Below are 18,631 nucleotides of genomic sequence, written 5' to 3' on the forward strand. Positions count from 1 at the left end.
CATGGAATACTATGCAGCCATAAAAAAGGATGAGTTCGTGTTCTTTGTAAGGACATGGATGCAGCTGGAAACCATCATTCTCAGCAAACTATTGCAAGAACAGAAAACCAAACACCACATGTTCTCACTCATAGGTGGGAATTGAACAATGAGATCACTTGGACACAGGAAGGGGAACATCATGCACCGGGGCCTATTGTGGGGAGAAGGGAGCAGGGAGGGATAACATTAGGAGATATACCTAATGTAAGTGACGAGTTAATGGATGCAGCACACCAACGTGGCACATGTATACATATGTAACAAACCTGCACATTGTGTACATGTACCCCAGAGCTTAAAGTATAATATTAAAAAAAAGAAATTACATAAACAAAAGTAAAGTTAGCAGCAAAGACCATGAATTGAGAAGCTGTTATCTTACATCCTTTCTTTTTGGTGTCATAAGAAAAATAACAAGGATAAACTGAGGCTAGAATTAAAACTCATTGCACAGTTCATTATGTATGAAAGTATATAAATATCTGTATATCACTACTATAGTTTTGTGTCTAATCATTTTGAACAAACCTTTCATTTACTCAAAGTCTGGAGTCAAACATTTTTTATATTAAAATAGGTACAGATAAATAAATGAAAAGAGAGGTATCCTAGACCATGATGACCCTATTTTTAATAAGGGACAAAAACTAGGAAAAGAGTCCTTCTTAGCAAATTTATTTTAATTAACCTCATACATATCTGTTTTTCAAAATATTTTGAATATATATCACCTAACTTACACAAATTTGTAATGAATAATCTCTTAAAACCAAGAATATTATCTGCAAGGATTTTCCTCAAAATCTGTAAATTCAAGTTGATCGTTTATATGTATTATGGAATTTAAATTATATGCTCCAGTAGCTAAGCATGAATAAATGATGCGAAAGAACCAATGGTTTTGTACTGTTGTGTTATGGATTTAATATTTGATGAATTTTTCATTTTATGTAGCTTTTTCCCTTCAGTGAAACATTTGTCGTCCTTTATTTAATCTGTCATTGTTACATACCAGGAATCCCCTAAAGGAGAAGACCAGTGTACAGATATTAAAGGCATAGAAAAATAAAACAAAGCTAAAAGCTTTCATCACTCCATCAATAGCTCTCAGTGTCCCCACACTCTCCTCCACCCCGTATCTAAAATATTATCCCTTGCAAGAATTGAAACTGTTAACCTGATACTGGCAGCAAATTGGATGAGCCTAGAGAATTCCCTGAGGTGGCACTTCTCACTGTTGAATGGTCTAGCCTAGAGTCTTGGGATACATATTCTGTAATAAAATATGTAAGTAAAATATTAAATATTGCAGTTCATAATTCTTCTAGAATGAGATATGTATTCTTTTCTCTAAAATGATATTACTTTCAAATGAATAAATAAGGAATTTTCACGTGTCATACTTTAAGCATTTTATATCATACAATATTTACCTATTTCACAAATTTCATATAACTTTACCTTTGTATATTTATTTTTAAATAGCTAATTTAGGATGATTATTATTTAAATATCATTAACATGAATTGTCCATATGCATGTGAAATGTATGTCATTTATAATACATGCCACAAAAGCAACCAAGTTTTAGGATTATTCTGAATTATATGATTTTTTAATAAAGGTACTCCATATTCTGCTCTCTCTAAATTAGACATTTATAAGCAATAACATTTGATAAGACAGTCCTGCCAAGGCATGATTTTTATGTGTGCCTTTGAATAATGCTTTCAAATGTATGGAGAAAAAGGAAAAAAAAAAAACTATTATAATTATTTTAATTTGGAGCAAAGAAACCTTAACTGAATCCACTCTTCTCCATCCCTGCTTCAACAGCCCAAGTTTAGGTCCTCAATGTCTCTACCTCTGCCCTGTTATCCTTCAAATCCAGATTGTTCCTGCTGCCAAAGTGAGCAAGTAAAAAATTAAATATAACCCTTTCAACTTCATTCAAAATCGTAATTTGCTGCTTTTCATATACTTCTATATGTATGGACTTAAGTTCAAAGTCCCTAACATGGTCTGTTTTCTGCCTTCATTTCTAGTGTTCCTTCTCATCATTTTTTGCCTCACAGTTCATGTTTCAGAAACAAAAATAATATTTTTTTCACTTTGCCATATTTCACATTCTTCCCTAGAATGTTCTTTCCCAGTTCCCAACTCCACCTTCATTGGCAGTGTCTGGGGTTTTCCATCTCAAGGGATTATTTCCTCTTTACTCTCCAACTGGATTGAGTGACTGTCATCTCTGCTAATATAACCCAGTGTGTCCATATCTCAAAGCAGTCAACACAGGGTATTGTATTCATCTTGCTTATGTCACGTTTCCCTCATTGGACTATGATTGCCAAGGTATAGAAAGTATATGAAGAAAGAAGTGCTTTAATTAGATGTCAAGTTGATTGTGTAACATGGTATTTGCATACCTTAAGATTAATTGAAGTTTTTATATTTTGTAATTATACATACATAATGCATTCTGATTTCCACACTGGGTAGCAATAATAGTTGTTAATATTAGAGTGACTTATTGCCGTTCTGAAATAATCATAATGGAGAAAAGCTGCTCCCAGAAAAGGTACATTTTTAGCAGCATAGAGTTCAGGGGAAAAACTCTTATCTTGGAATCAAATGGGATTGCTGATAAAAGAACTTCATCCTCAAGATTCATTGTGAACAGATGTGAACACCTATTTTAAGATAATTGACATAGCTAATAACAACTACCATTTATGAGGCCCTACAAGCATCCTATGTATTATTTTATAATCTTTGCTTATTGTAATACATATTTCAACCTTAAAATATGAATTATAAACACTATTTTGTATATGTTACAGAATTGCTCAAGACAATATAACATTTTTTGAGAGAAATGGGGCTATAATCCCAGGCTTTTCCCGTGGACTTATCTATATCATCCTGTCTCACTAATGAGTATAGCTTGGTATTGGTATTGACATTAGTTAAAGCATCATTAATTTGTTTGGTTAAACATCATCAAAGGCTAATTTGAATGTTGTACTAATTATGTAAATTAAAAATGACTAATATTGTGAAATTTCTTCAGCTTCCAGAATTATTTTGAATTAAAAAATACAGACTTTACCATAGAACACAAAAGAACTTATATCAATAGACACTTTCTATATTTTTCCCAAGGAATTTATGTAATATTTATTAGTTGTTAGCTTTCAGAAATTGTCTCTCCCTGCCATCACTATTTAATACATGAGGCATATGCCAAACATCAAAGAACATATTTATGAACTATATTATGATAACAACATGATATGAGGTATTTGGGATACACAGAAAGTATTTTCTAAATTTCAGAACTTTGTTAACGTAGAATAGGGTGATGTTTAAGCAGATAATCACTATCGTCAAGCAAACCTGAAGTTTAGTTTCATCACCAGTAGCCAAATAAACATGGGAAAATTACTTGGGCAAAACATTCCTTTAAAGGGAGAAGTTATTAAAACCATTTATTCATTGGAATGTCTTCAATTTACATATGGGAAACCTCAAGTCAAATGACTTAAGTAATAAGAAAATGCAATATTTAAAAAGCATACTGACCAGAAGCATGCAAGCCCCCCACACACAGAAAAACACCATTCCTAGGTTCTGGACATCTCAATATGTAGTTTGGCTTTGTCTTCAAACTACGTATTGTGAGATGGTTGTAATAGCTCAATACATTCAGATAGAATTACCTCAAAGCAGACTGATTTTTTGTACTTTTTGAAAACCAAGAAATCATTTTGCAAAAGCTCCTCAGCAAATTGCTAATCATCTTCCAGTGGCCAGAATTAGGTCAAATATGTATAATCTAATCACTGACAAATGGAATGGGACATAGAGTGATTAGGACCCATCTCAGGAGACTCAGAATTGGATGAGCAGTCCCTGAGCATTAGGATGTACAGAAAAGGATACACGGGAACAAAATATATGTCCTGTTGAGAAGAAAAGGTCAAGGGCAAATAAGGAAGGTGGCTATTGGGTAAGCAATCAATAGCATCTACCACATTTTCCCCTTTGGTTATCAAATACCTCTCCTGACCCATCTTTCTTCTCCCGCATTCACTTTGGAAAAAATACTTACATAAAACATATTTTCTATCTGCATTAATAGAGAAAACCTAAAATTTCAGCCATTTACTACATACAAAGATATGTCCAGAATCCCTAAGTGATACACTAGCTTCTCCATTATATTTACAGGTAATTCCTCACTGTCTAAAGACCTGTGGCTAAAAGGCCAAATCCAATATAAAAGTATAGAAAACAAACAGGGTAACTTCCCTAAGAACTCCCATTCAGAAGAAGAGAGAATTGAAGCTATACAATGGTTACTGGGTCATAGAACAATACCATATCCTTCTGGATAAGACTAGTGAACATTGACTTCTCTAGAAATGGAATGAGTTCCTAGAAAAGCTTGCAATGTAATAGAATCTATTTACCTTGTCATAGTGCTCCACAGCTTCTGGCTCTGACTCCTGGGAGGATTCGTTTTTACCTGTTGGACAAGACTGCTGTGCTCTAGAATTTCAGTGCCACTACATATTACAACCACTGTTGCCCCTGAAACTGTATATTTCTGCTGCTTTTGACAATCTTTGCCAGAATCCAATCTTTGTTTCCTTATTTATACACTTAAGATGTGTATCTGATTGATAAGAGAATCTTAGTTATCATACCTGTACACTGGATACAATGAATAATGGGGAGTCTAGGATCTGACCATATTGGGAGGTATGCTGTACTTCCTAGCAAGATTCCTAATTTCCCAGACAAAAGGAGGATAGTCAGGTGCTGGGCAGCCAGAATAGTGTATAGATGTACACAAGATAGACTTTTAGGGTCTAAATAAAATAATGCATTTATAATTCTGAGACCACTGTTTTATGTAATATAAATATATTTCATTTAAAAAATTCATGTTAATGGGTATTAAGTGGGAATTCCACATGGCTTCAGAAATAATGACAATGTAGAAGTTATGGTATTAAATTATCAGTGCAAGATTCACAGAATGAAGATTATGAGACATAGCTTCTGTACCAGTTTTAACAAAACATCCTGTAAAAACCTATGTATTGAGCCTTATGAGAAATTGATCTACCAAGTATTTAATGTTTAATGCTATCTATGGATTTTTTACTTCTGGAAAGTCAGTGTTAAAAAGCATTATGTTATTTTTAATTGACTTCATTAGTAGATTAAATAGTTTAATTCCAACCTCAATAAGCAACACTAAACAATCCAGTTAGAATCACCATTCCACAATGGAAATCAAGAGAGTGACTTACTTGGTTTAAAAAAAATAAAGACAATTATACATTATTTAAATACTTTAAGGGCATATTTTATTATTACAGTTTTTTTTTTTTTCATTAGTCCTATGTGCTAAATGCAATTTATGTTTTTGTTTATTTACTCCACAAATGATTAGGAAGAAGTAAAGCAGGCAAAATGTATGGCATTCTTTTTACACTAAATGCATAATATTTTTCCTATTTTCTTACTAAATGTTTCTGCCCTACTACCAAATAAACATGTAGAAGAAGCATTCCTATTATACTGATGACTATTTGTTGATTTTTTATATTAACTTTTCTATATTATACAAAAATAAATGGGTGGAAATGTCTATTTGGTCACTTTCATATTATTAAAGTATCAATAAAGAAGGAAAATTTTACATCAGACTACTGATGCTACTTATTACATTATAGCATGAACAAGTTTTCTTGTCATTTTGTTTTTGTTTTCCTAAGTTTTATTTATACATTCTATTAAAGGTATTTTTCTTTTAACCATATCTCAATATGCTATGTTGGGGTTTTACTGTAATGCCTTACTTATATTAATGGCTTCAAATAAGGCAAAGGTAATTTTTAATTTTTTTAATGTACAAGTTTTACTTCTGTGAACTATTTCAATAATAATGTTAAAAATAAGCATAAATGAATCAAACTAAAATGAATGTATCATAAAAATTCAATCAGAATATTCTAGCTTCTCAGTAATTGTGTGTCATTGAAACTGTTCAAGAATTGCAAGTGTCTAAAAATTCAATGACAGCTCAGTGGTTAAGTGCTTATCCCAAAGTATATGGATTAGTTAGTAATTAATTCATCACTTAATTTAAAGTGAGATAGAGCTCTCATTGTTGCATATATATATGCAAGAGTCTCAGTTACAATTTCGGCAAAATAAGATCTACCATTCTATGGGTGTCCAAAGTCTTTAGCACATGATTATACAATAATGGATATCAAGAGTTTGGCATAGAACTAGCAATCAATCAGGCAGTCATTTATTAGACACTTAATTTGTATCCACTAGCCTATTAGACTTTTAAGTCATATGAAAGGAGACATTCTCTAATTTTAATTACAGTTCACTCATAGATCTACTGTGAAATAGGTTGGGGTGATGAAGATCATGGGATTTATCCTTTTGGCAGGATGACAGATGAGGTACTTTGAGAGTTACTCTCTCTGAAATATAAGAAACATAGTAATGTTCATGTCATTATTAGTTTATAAGAAAACAAAAGAAATGTATAAAACTATGAATAAATACCATGCAAACAAACATACATACACACACACACACACACACACACAGACATACAAACATATATATTGGAGGCATTCCCTCTTGAATGAGGTACAATTTAATGAGGCCAGTTGTCATCTGTTCTAGTAAACATTTTACCAGATATACAAGAAAGTTAAGATTTTAAAATTACATAATTTGTAAAAGAAGAACCTAAAATATTATTTACAGAAGACATGCTTGCTATGTAAGAAACTAAAAATAATTTACAAATGTTTTTAAATAATATGGATGCTTTACCCAGTGCCTAGTTAGATCAATAGACAAAAAAATAAATTTCATTTCTATATACCAAAAAAGTTCCAAATATAAAGATAAATACCACTTTCAATAGCAAAAAGCATTCTCAACATGTAATATATTTTTAAAAACATTATTAAAAGATATTTAGAGATCTACATAAATGAAGAGATAAGTCAGACTTGTGTGTAGGGAGATTCAATACCTTAAGATGTCAGTTCTCAACAAATCAGTTATAGATTCACTGCAATTCCAATAGAAAGCCCAAATAAATTTTTGAAGAATTTTACAAGTTGATATGTGAAAGACAAATGGTCCAAGAGTAGTCAAAATACTCCCAAAGAACAAAAGGATTAAGTTTGTGGAGTATCTGACTTATAAGATACAGTCTTATCTTATAGTAATAATAATAATAAGCCAATTTGTGGTAGTTTGGGTACATACAAACTTACCAAGAGAACAAGATCCATAATCCAAAATCCAATATACTTACATATAGAATAGTTATATATATTAGAGTTTGCTGATCATTGGAGAAAGAAGGGCTTTTTATTAAATAAAAAGTACTGAGACAACTGGGTGTTCATATTGGAGGGAAAAATGAAAGGAATACTGTGCTAACTTATATTGCTGTGTAAAAAATTACCCAAAATTAGCAACATGAAACAACGTAAATTTGTTATCTCACAGTTTCCACAGGAAAAGAGTCTAGGCATGGATATCTGGGTCTTCTTTTCAAGGTTGTACCGGGGTGAAATCAAAGCATTGGTCCGGAATGGGATCTCATTTGAAACTGTAGGGCTTCTTCCAGGCTCACTTGTTGGCAGAATTCAATTATTGTGGTTGCAGGACTTAGGCCCTCACCTTGTAAAGGGCACCACTGCTCCATGTTAAACGTGCCTTTCCACAGCATGGCAGTTTGTATCTTCAAGTCTAACAGGAGAGCATCTCTTCTGATTTTTTGTTAGCTTGTTTTTTGATCTCTTACTTCTAGACCTTCTTTTAAAGGGAATCCCCTGAATTAGTCAGGCCCACTCAGAATAATCTCCCTTTTGATGAACTTAAAGTCAACTGATTAGAGACCTTAATTACACATCTGTAATATTCCTTCACCTTTTCCATATAATATAAGCTAATCATAGGATTGATAATCCATCATCTTCATAGATCTTGCCCACACTGAAGGGGAGGGTATCATATAGGTTATCTACACCAGGGGATTAGAATATTGGAAGACATCTTAGAATTCTGCCTCCAATACAGTCCTACTTTGCAGTTTCTATAAAAGTCAATTCACAAAAGATAAAAGATATGAAGATACATCTGTATGAGCTTGTGTCATTAATATTAATAATTTTTACCAGAGTAGGATTTGTTTATCTACTATTTTATGAGTAGATAAGTAAGTCTTACTCTGGTAAAATTAATAACTTTTTGTATCAAGTAATCTAACAAGGAAGCTGTGAACTTGAAGCTATTGCAACACATATAATGTAAGGAATTAGTACCCATAATATATAAAGCTGATCTCAACTAGTGAGCCAGGTCCAGTGGTGTACTATGAGTTAGCCACAGGTAGAACTAAGATATTGATTTAACTCCCTCTATGGAACAGAAGGTCCTGGGCAAAAAATAAAAATAAAATTTCCATTATAAGCAGCTTCATCTGTTCACCTTTGTGTATTACAAATATTATTGTTTTTAAAGTGTGCTGTAATGGAATGCTTTTGGAATCACCAATATAAAGAATTCTTGCAATCAATAACAAGTAGACAAGAGGTCTGAGGGAAAAAGATGCCAAAACACAAATAGTTGTGTCACAGAAAAGGAAATATGAATGATATATAAACACATAAAAAGATGTGCAACTCAATTAGTAATAAGGAAAACACACACACACACACACACAAAAGCAAAACAACAAAAAACACTTTTACACATACTAGAGTTGTAGGAATAAATACATTCAATGTATGCAAATGTGAACATTTGAATTGGTAAAACAATTTTGGAAAACCATATGGGACTAGGTTATAAAATGAATTTTTGCTGTTATTACCTAGCAAGTATACTGCCTAGAGACATACTTCAAAATGTGAACCAAAAGATGTTTAATTTTGCTCATGACTATGTTGCTTATAGTAGCCAAAAAAAAAAAAAAAGAAAAGAAAAGAAAATGGGAAACAATGTAAATCTATACTGACAGGTAATTATCAATGGAAAGTATTTATATTTAACTATACGTGGAACAAAACACATATTTTAAAAATTGTGATCATGTAGGCTGGACACGGTGGCTCACGCCTGTAATCTCAGCACTTTGGGATGCCGAGGCAGGTGGATCACGAGGTCAGAAGATCGAGACCATGGCTAACACAGTGAAACTCCGTCTCTACTAAAAAATACAAAAAAATTAGCCAGGCATGGTGGCTGCCTATAGTCCCAGCTACTCTGGAGGCTGAGGCAGGAGAATGGCGTGAACCTGGGAGGCAGAGCTTGCAGTGAGCCGAGATCGCACCACTATATTCCAGCCTGGGCAACAGAGCGAGACTCCGTCTCAAAAAAAAAAAAAAAAAAAAAAAAAATTATGATCATTTAAAATGTGTAGGTCAAAGTTTTCATTCACATGCTATATTTAAATTTGGACAAAACAATTGCTTTAGTCAATGCAAATACTAAAATATTTTATAAAACAAGAAATATGTGTAGTCAAAAATTGTTATACAGCAAAATAAGTCAGGATATAAATTCCTTTATTTTTAATTATTTTTATAATAACAAAGTAGAAAATAGTTATAAATATTACTAAAGAAATATCTTCTTCATTTATTCTCTCATAATGTGGTAACCTCAGGCATTCATTTTATCAGGTGATGAACAATAATTTATTATAAATTATTTTTTGCTCAAAACATGACTATATGTAGGACACTATGTAATTTTATGTAATTTCTTTCTGTACTGATTCTTAATTACATCTTTTCAATATTTTAGCTATTTTTAAAATTGCAATTTAATTAAATTTGAATTTTTGCATAGCTATATAAGCAATATATGAATATATGAGTATATTTTAGTAAGAAATAATGCTGAATTACATACCATGGTGTAGTGTGCCTCTCAAAGTATTGTGCTCCCAGTTTTGCCACTCATTTTAATATATTTGAGGAATTCTGTTACCAAAGGATACATAAAAATAAACTTGATACCATTCTGGCAATCTAGATTCAAGTTTAGCTCTAACAAATTTTAAGCTTTACTACTTAATGGAAATAGCACACTCTGTTTCTGCACGTTAACTTTATAAAATATACATGCAAATGTGTGGAAAACTACTCTCCACCTACATATACTTTTTATAAAGCCTTCTTAGAGTAGATTTGCTTTAATCATTCTTCAAATAAGAGTATTCTATAAACAGAAACCATGAAATTTCATTGAACATTTAATGCAGAAAATACAATACAGTTTTATATATATGTGTGTATATATATATAACTGCTTGTGTGTGTGTGTGTGTGTGTGTGTGGAGAGACAAAGAATGCTTTTCTGTCATTGCTTTTTCTGTTGTTTCTATTACGTAATACAATATATTTAAGGAAGGTGTATGTTTCTGTTTACTACTAGGTTATCCAGATAAATTTTGAAGAATTTGATCTGGAGATTGGCTATGATACCTTGACAATTGGTGATGGGGGCGAAGTTGGAGATCCTAGGACCGTGCTCCAAGTGTAAGTTCCCAATGTTTCATTTTTGCCTTAGTCTATCGACTACTAATAAAATTTTACTTTCAAATTATTGTTTTACATTGATCGCTCCCACTACTACAGGCAGAAGATGAACAGTAACTTAGTTATTATTAGTAACTTTCATAGAATCTGTTAGTGCTTCTTCAGTGAGATTTAAGGCACTTTGGCTCAGTTCAATTGGGCTTCTCTAACAAAATGCAGTAAACTGGGTGACTTATAAACAATAGAAATGTATTTCTTATAGTTCTTGCTGCTAAGAAGTACCAGATTAAGGTGTCAACAGATTTGATGTCTGGTGAGGGCTTGCTCATCTAACCTGATGCTTCTCAAAATAGAGTCTTTTTGCATCACAAATGCATCACAAATACTTGGTGCACATTTGAAAATGTAGATTTTTAGGCCCTCAAGCCAAACTTAGTGAATCAGCATCTCCAGGATGTGAATTTATCAATCTATATTTTAACAGACTCCCTGCATGATCCTTATGCACATCAAAGTTTGAGAACAACTGATATAAATGTTAAAAAAATTAGTATCAGCATAGACAGCTACTAGTGGTAATGCCCTTATTGTGTGGGTTTGTGTATTTCTTACTGTATACATTGACTAAAGGTAAGCTAATTTTATTTTTCCTTTTTTTCTTTTCCTTTTCATTCTCTTCTCCCTCTTCTTTTTATTTTCTTTTTAATTTTAAAAGAAGGCCTTCTAGAACTATTATTCCAGAATCCTGTAATAAACCGGAATCCTGTAATAAACCAGGGGTTAACCTCATAACCACACATAGTATATTATAGACCCCAATATTACTGCTCTTTAGTCTTATTTTTCTAGAAAACAAAGCAAATACAAAACTTTCTCACCTTTCTTCATGCACCCTTGACCTCAACTTCAACCTCTCTCCTCTGTCTGCAACATGGATATCATTGATCAACATGATTTACTTGTCTATCTCTGGCCTACTACAGTTCCATTTTGTGTTTCCTAAGGTGTGATGGACAAATGGGCCAGCATTTTACATGCTTTACATGTTCAGTTATTAGTTCGTTTTCACATTGCTTTAAAGAACTACCTGAGACTGGGTTATTAATGAAGAAAAGACATTTAATTTACTTTCAGTTCCACAGGCTTAACAGGAAGCATGACTGGGAGGCCTCGGGAAACTTACAATCATGGCGGAAAGCAAAGGGGAAGCCAGGACCTTCTTCACATGGTGGCAGGGGAGAGAGAGAGAGAGAGAAAGAAAAGGGGGAAGTCCCACACACTTTAAGACCATTAGATCTTGTGAGAACTCACTTACTATCATGAGAACAGCATGGGAGAAATCCACCCCCCATGATCCAGTCACCTCCCACTAGGTCCCATCTCCAATTTGACATGAGATTTGGGTGGGGACACAAATCCAAACTATATCAGTTATGTTGCTCACATTTTTGTAACTTCATTCTTAATACTTCCTCTCTTGAAAATGATCAGCACTTTTCTTGCACCTGAGCAACGTGTTGAGCCTGTTAGGAATATCACCACACTGACATTTTCCAGAAATAATCAACAGTTCCTACTAAATTTTATTGTAGTTTTATACCTGACAGATTAGATTTCATTTTAATATAAAATTGCATGTATTTTATATGCAATATACTGTAAAATTGTATATATATAAATTGGCAGAAACAGAACTGCTCTGATGATTAGCTATGCTTTTTTTCCTGTTATTGTTTGTCAAATACAGAGTTTTAAGGAACTGAAAATTACATATAAAAATTTGAATTTATGGTTTCTTGTAAAACTGGTGACACTAGATCTTCATAGTCACGTAGCAAAAATTGGCTGGGACTGTCTTCTGCCTCCTTTAGAGAGGGCATAGAATCTTTGTGGCCACTCATCCCTCTATCATTTTCCACTCGAACTTCTAAGGTCCTTTGCTTTCCTGCCTGGGCCTGTAACTATTTAATTATGCAACACCTGATATAAGACAAAATGTGGATTGCTTTCTCTATCAATTTATCCATTGTTTTCCAAGTAAATATGTTTGTTTCTTTACCTGACACTCATAAACATTGAAGTTTCTTGGATATCAATAATATATAGTAAATTTGGTGACTAATCCCCACACATTGCATATGTTTCTCTCTACATGTTTGATAGATCCCATCATATGCACTTCAGAAATAAAATTGTAAAACATGCATTTGATGGGACATCTTTTCCTTTTTCTATTTAAGACAGAAAACTGGATTTTAGGTTCAGATTTTTAAAAACATGGACAAGAAAAAGCAGGCTGGCTAGTCAATTGACTAAAAAAATATTTTTAAGAAGCTTTTATCATATATCTGCCACAAAAAACTTCATATCTCAGCCTTGGATAAAATATTAGAAATCATCTTCTCCAACTGACATCCAAGATCATAGATGCTATGTCCTCCTATTGCTGCTTTCTTTTAAAAAAAGCTATTTGAGCTAATTAGTATCACACAATTATAGGTGGAAACTATATATATATATATATATAAATAAAATATTGTTATAGTAACCCAGTAAAACACAGAAGAAAGATGTCAAAATTATCTTAAATACTCAACCATTAGAATGGTTTAAATATAAAAAGAGTACATTTATTGGGATTAAGCAGTGGTCTGTACAATCTCTAATGTTAAAAAAAAATGTATGTTTGTACCATATTTTTCACCTTGTTTCAATGTTAGAAAAATTCTGAAGACAATCATGAATTCTGATATACCAGCTGATATTCTTTTTGGACAGAAAATCATTTTATAAATAATATGGAATCACTGTTAGATATTATTTTTCAAAAGAATACCAAGTATCCAAATGGTTGTTCCTACACCATCCAATTTAAAGTTTCCAATGAGAACTGCATCTTCAGTCAGGATTAAAAATTAGGCTTTGAGGCAGGGCCAATATGGCCAACTAGAAGCAGCAGCAATTGGAGGCTCCCATTGAAAAGAACCACAACAGTGTACAAATCCTGCACTGACAATCGAGATATCCAGGTTCTGTCATCAGAACTGACTAGGCAACTGACATAATCCAAGGAGAGGGAGGAAGAGCAGTGTGGTGCAGCAGCCTACCTGAAAGCCACATGGGGCAGGGGAGCCCCCATTCCACAGCCAAGGGAGGTGGTGAGTGAGTGTGCTGCCCAGCCTGAGAAACCATGTTTTTTCCACGGAACTGTGCAACCCACAGATCAGATGATCCCAGTCACGAGCACACGCCACCAGGACCTAGGATCCCAACAAGAGAGCCACACAGATTCTCAATAGTCACTTATCTAGATCTGCTTAAGCCTGTTGAGCTCCCAGGGGAAGGGGTGGCCAGCACCTCAGCTGTGGCTGCCTGATATCTAAGTCATTTGAGCTTCTTGGGGGAGGGTTGGCAGCCAACACTGGGACTGATAGCTGCCTAACACACTAAACTCCCAGGGTAGGGGAAAGGTGGCAGCAATCTCTATAGTTCCAGCCCATGCTTTTCCGCTGTTAGAGCTGGAAAGACTGGATGACTTGGTCTCAAGAGGTATCCACCATAGCCCAACATACCGGCTGTGGCAGACTGTGGCCAGAGTGCCTCTTCAGGCCTGAACCTGACCCATCCTACCCCCACTGGGTTGGGCCTCCCTGCAGGAACTCCAAGAACTCCAGTCAGGGGCTCAGGGACAGAACTCTGATCTCCCTGGGCCTGAGTCCCTAGTGGGAGGGGTGGCCGCAGTCTCCAGGGACCAGCAGACTTCGTTTTTCCTCCTGCTAGTTATGAGCAATCCAGGCAGACCAGGCGAGTGGTTTTCCTTTCAGCAAAGCACACCCCTTCCACCAAGGGACAGTCAAAGTGCTCCATTAAACAGGACCTGCTCCCCATGCCACTCAACTGGATGAGACCCTCCAACAGTTCTCAGACACCCTATTCAGGAGTGTTTCTACTGGCATCAGGTCAGTGGCCCTCGAGGTCAGAGATCCCAGAGGAAGGAACAGCAACCTATCTTTGCTGTTCTCTAGCCTCCTCAAGTGACATCTCCAGATGCGGGAGTGAACCAGATGATTAGGGCCTGAAGTGAACCCCTAGCAAACCGCAGCAGCCTTACAGAAGAGGGACCTGACCATTGAAAGAAAAACAAACAAACAGAAAGGAACAACAGCAGCATCAACAACAAAAAAAAGTTCCCACAAAAACCCCATCTGAGGGTCAGCAGCCTCAATGATAGAAAGTAGACAAACTCAAGAACATGAGAAAAAATTAACAACAACAACAGAAAGATGAAAATCCAAAAGGCCAGAGTGTCTCCGCTCTTCCGAATGATTGCAATGCATCTCCAGCAAGGGCACAGAACTGGACAGAGGATGAGATGGAGGAATTGACAGAAGTAGTCTTCAGATGTTGAGTAATAACAAATTGCTGAGCTAAAGGAGCATGTTCTAACCCAATGCAAACAAGATAAGAACCTTGATAAAAGGTTATAGGAGCTGTTAACTAGAATAACCAGTATAGAGAGAAACATAAATGACCCGATGAAGTTGAAAAACAGAGCAGGAGAACTTTGTGAATCATACACAGGTATCAATAGCCAAATTGACCAAGTGGAAGAAAGGATATCAGAGTTTGAAGACCATCTTGTTGAAATAAGGCATGCAGACAAGATTAAATAAAAAAGAATGAAAAGGAATGAACAAAATCTCTGAGAAATATGGAACTGTGTCAAAAGACTAAACCTATAATTGATTGGAGTATGGGAAAGAGATGGTTAGAATGGAACCAACTTGGAAAACACACTTCAGGATATTATCCAGGAGAGCTTCCCCAACCTAGCAAGGCAGCCCAACGTTCAAATTCAGGAAATACAGAGAACACCACTAAGATACTCCATAAGAAGATCAACTCCAAGACACATAATCATCAGATTCTCCAAGGTTGAAATAAAAGAAAAAATGTTAAGGGCAGTCAGGGAGAAAGGTCAGGTCACCTACAAAGGGAAATCCATCTGACTAACAGTGGTTCTCTCAGCAGAAACCCTGCAAGCCAGAAGAGAGTGGGGCCCAATATTCAACATTCTTAAAGAAAAGAATTTTCAGCTCAGAATTTTATTTCCAGTCAAACTAAGCTTCATTAGCAAAGGAGAAATAAAACCTTTTCAAGATAAGAAAATGCTGAGGGATTTTGTCACCATCATGCCTGCCTTGGAAGAGCTCCTGATGGAAACACTCAATATAGAAAGAAAAAACAAGTACCAGCCACTGCAAAAACACACCAAAATATGAAGACCAAATGACACTATGAAGAAACTGCAGCAGTTAGTGTCCAAAATAACCAGATAGCGTCATGATCACACGATCAAATTCACATGTAACAATACTAACCTTAAATGTAAATGGACTAAATGCCCCAATTAAAAGACAAAGACTGGCAAATTGGATAAAGAGTCAAGCACCAACAGTGTGCTGTATTCAGGAGCCCCATCTCATGTGCAAAAACACAAATGGGTTCAAAATAAAGAGATGGAGGAAACTTTACCAAGCAAATGGAAAGCAAAAAAAAAAAAAAAAAAAAAAAAGCAGAGGTTGCAGTCCTAGTTTCTGACAAAACAGACTTTAAACCAACAAAGATAAAAAGACAAAACTGGGCATTACATAATAGTAAAGGGATCAATTCAACATGAGGAGCTAACTATCCTACTTATATATGCACCTGATACAGGAGCACCCAGATTCATACAACAAATTCTTAGAGACCTACAAAGGGACTTAGACTCCCACACAATAATAGTGGAAGACTTTAACACCTCACTGTCAATATATTTAGACATATCAGCAAGAGAGAAAATTAACGAGGATATTCAAAACTTGGAATTGATCTATGGATCAAGTGGACCTAATAGACATCTACAGAACTCTCCACTCCAAATCAACAGAATTTATATTCTTCTCTGTGCCACATGGCATTTATTCTAAAATTGACCACATAATTTCAAGTAAAACACTACTCAGCAAATGCAAAAGAACAGAAATCATAACAGTCTCTCAGACCAAAGTGCAATCAGATTAGAACTCGGGATTAAGAAACTCACTCATAATCACACAACTACATGGAAACTGAGCAACCCACTCCTGAATGACTCCTGGGTAGATAATGACATTAAGGAAGAAAACAAGAAGTTCTGTGAAACCAATGAGAATAAAGAAACAACATACCAGAATCTCTGGGACACAGCTAAAGCAGTGTTAAGAGGGAAATGTATAGCAGTAAATGCCCACATAAGAAAGCTAGAAAGATCTAAAATTGACACCCTAACATCACAATTAAAAGAAATAGAGGAGCAAGAGCACGCAAATTCAAAAAGTAGCAGAAGACAAGAAATAACTAAGATCAAAACAGTAGTGGAGGAGATAAAGACATGAAAAATCCTTTAAAAAATCAATGAATCCAGAAGTTGTTTTTTTTTTTTAAATAACAAAATAGAGCACTAGCTAGACTAATGAAGGAAAGAGGGAATAATCAAATAGACACAATAAAAAATGAAATACAAACTATCACAGAAATACAAACCACCATCTGAGAATACTATAAACACCTATATGTAAATAAAATAGAAAATCTAGAAGAAATGGAAAAATTCCTGGACACATACACTCTCCCAAGACTAAACCAGTAAGAAGTCAAATCCCTGAATAGACCAATAACAAGTTCTGAAATTGAGGCAATAATTAATAGAGTACCAACGAAAAAGAGGTCAGGACCAGATGGATTCACAGCCGAATTCTACCACAGGTACAAAGAGGAGCTGGTATCATTCCTTCCGAAACTCTTCCAAGGAGCTGAAATGGAGAGACTCCTGCCTAACTCATTTTATAAAGCCAGCATCATCCTGATACCAAAACCTGGCAAAGACACAACAAAAAAAAGAAAACTTCAAGCCAATATCCCGTGTGAACATCAATGCAAAAATCCTCAATAAAATAGTGACAAACTGAATCCAGCATCACATCAAAAACTTATCCCACACAATCAAGTTGGCTTCATCTTTGGATACAAGCCTGGTTTATCATATGCAAATTAATAAATGTAATCCATCACAAAAGAGAACCAATGACAAAAACCACATGATTATCTTAATAGATGCAGAAAAGGCCTTCAATAAAATTTGACACCCCTTCATGTTAAAAACTCTCAATAAACTAGGTATTAATGGAACATACCTCAAAATGATAAGAGTTATTTATGACAAACCCACAGCCAATGTTGTACTGAATGGGCAAAAGCTGGAATCATTCCCTTTGAAAACTGGCACAAGACAAGGATGCCCTTTCTCACTGCTCCTATTCAACATAGGATGGTGGAAGAGAAAGAAATAAAGAGAGGAAATAAAGAGAAAGAAATAAAGAGAGTAAGTCAAATTGTGTCTGCAGACGATATGATTCTATGTTCAGAAAATACCATTTTCTCAGCCCCAAAACTTCTTAAGCTGGTAAACACCTTCAGCAAACTCTCAGGATACAGAAGCATGTATGAAAGTCACAAAAATTCCTATACTCCAACAATAGACAAGCAGACAGTCAAATGATGAGTGAACTCCCAGTTACAATGGCTACAAAGAGAGTAAAATACTTAGGAATATAACTTACAAGGGATGTGAAGGACCTCTTCAAGGAGAACTACAAACCACTGCACAAGAAAATAAGAAAGGACATAAACAAATGGAAAAAGATTCCATGCTCATGGATAGGAAGAATCAATATTGTGAAAACGGCCATACTACCCAAAGTAATTTATAGATTCAATGCTATCCCCATCAAACTACCATTGACATTCATCAAGGAATTATAAAAAAACGGAACCAAAGAAGAGCCTGTATGGCCAAGACAATCCTAAGAAAAAACAAAGGTGGAGGCATCATGGTACTGACCTCAAACTATACTACAAGGTTACAGTAAACAAAACAGCATGGCACTGGTATGAAAACA

At 34.7% G+C, this 18,631-nt stretch overlaps 1 protein-coding gene across 3 annotated transcripts in view; it reads left to right on the forward strand.

Moving 5' to 3' along the window:
- CSMD3 (CUB and Sushi multiple domains 3) overlaps nucleotides 1–18,631 on the forward strand; it is a 1,277,440-nt gene that overhangs the window by 654,550 nt on the left and 604,259 nt on the right. For all 3 annotated transcript variants that reach the window (XM_011982326.1, XM_011982327.1, XM_011982328.1), the window contains one exon: nucleotides 10,546–10,649. In XM_011982326.1, coding sequence (XP_011837716.1) covers nucleotides 10,546–10,649 — 104 coding nt within the window. The remainder of the gene's footprint in view (nucleotides 1–10,545; nucleotides 10,650–18,631) is intronic.

This window comes from Mandrillus leucophaeus, unplaced genomic scaffold (genome assembly GCF_000951045.1).
Source record: "Mandrillus leucophaeus isolate KB7577 unplaced genomic scaffold, Mleu.le_1.0 Scaffold239, whole genome shotgun sequence".
In the NCBI taxonomy this organism is placed as follows: domain Eukaryota; kingdom Metazoa; phylum Chordata; class Mammalia; order Primates; family Cercopithecidae; genus Mandrillus; species Mandrillus leucophaeus.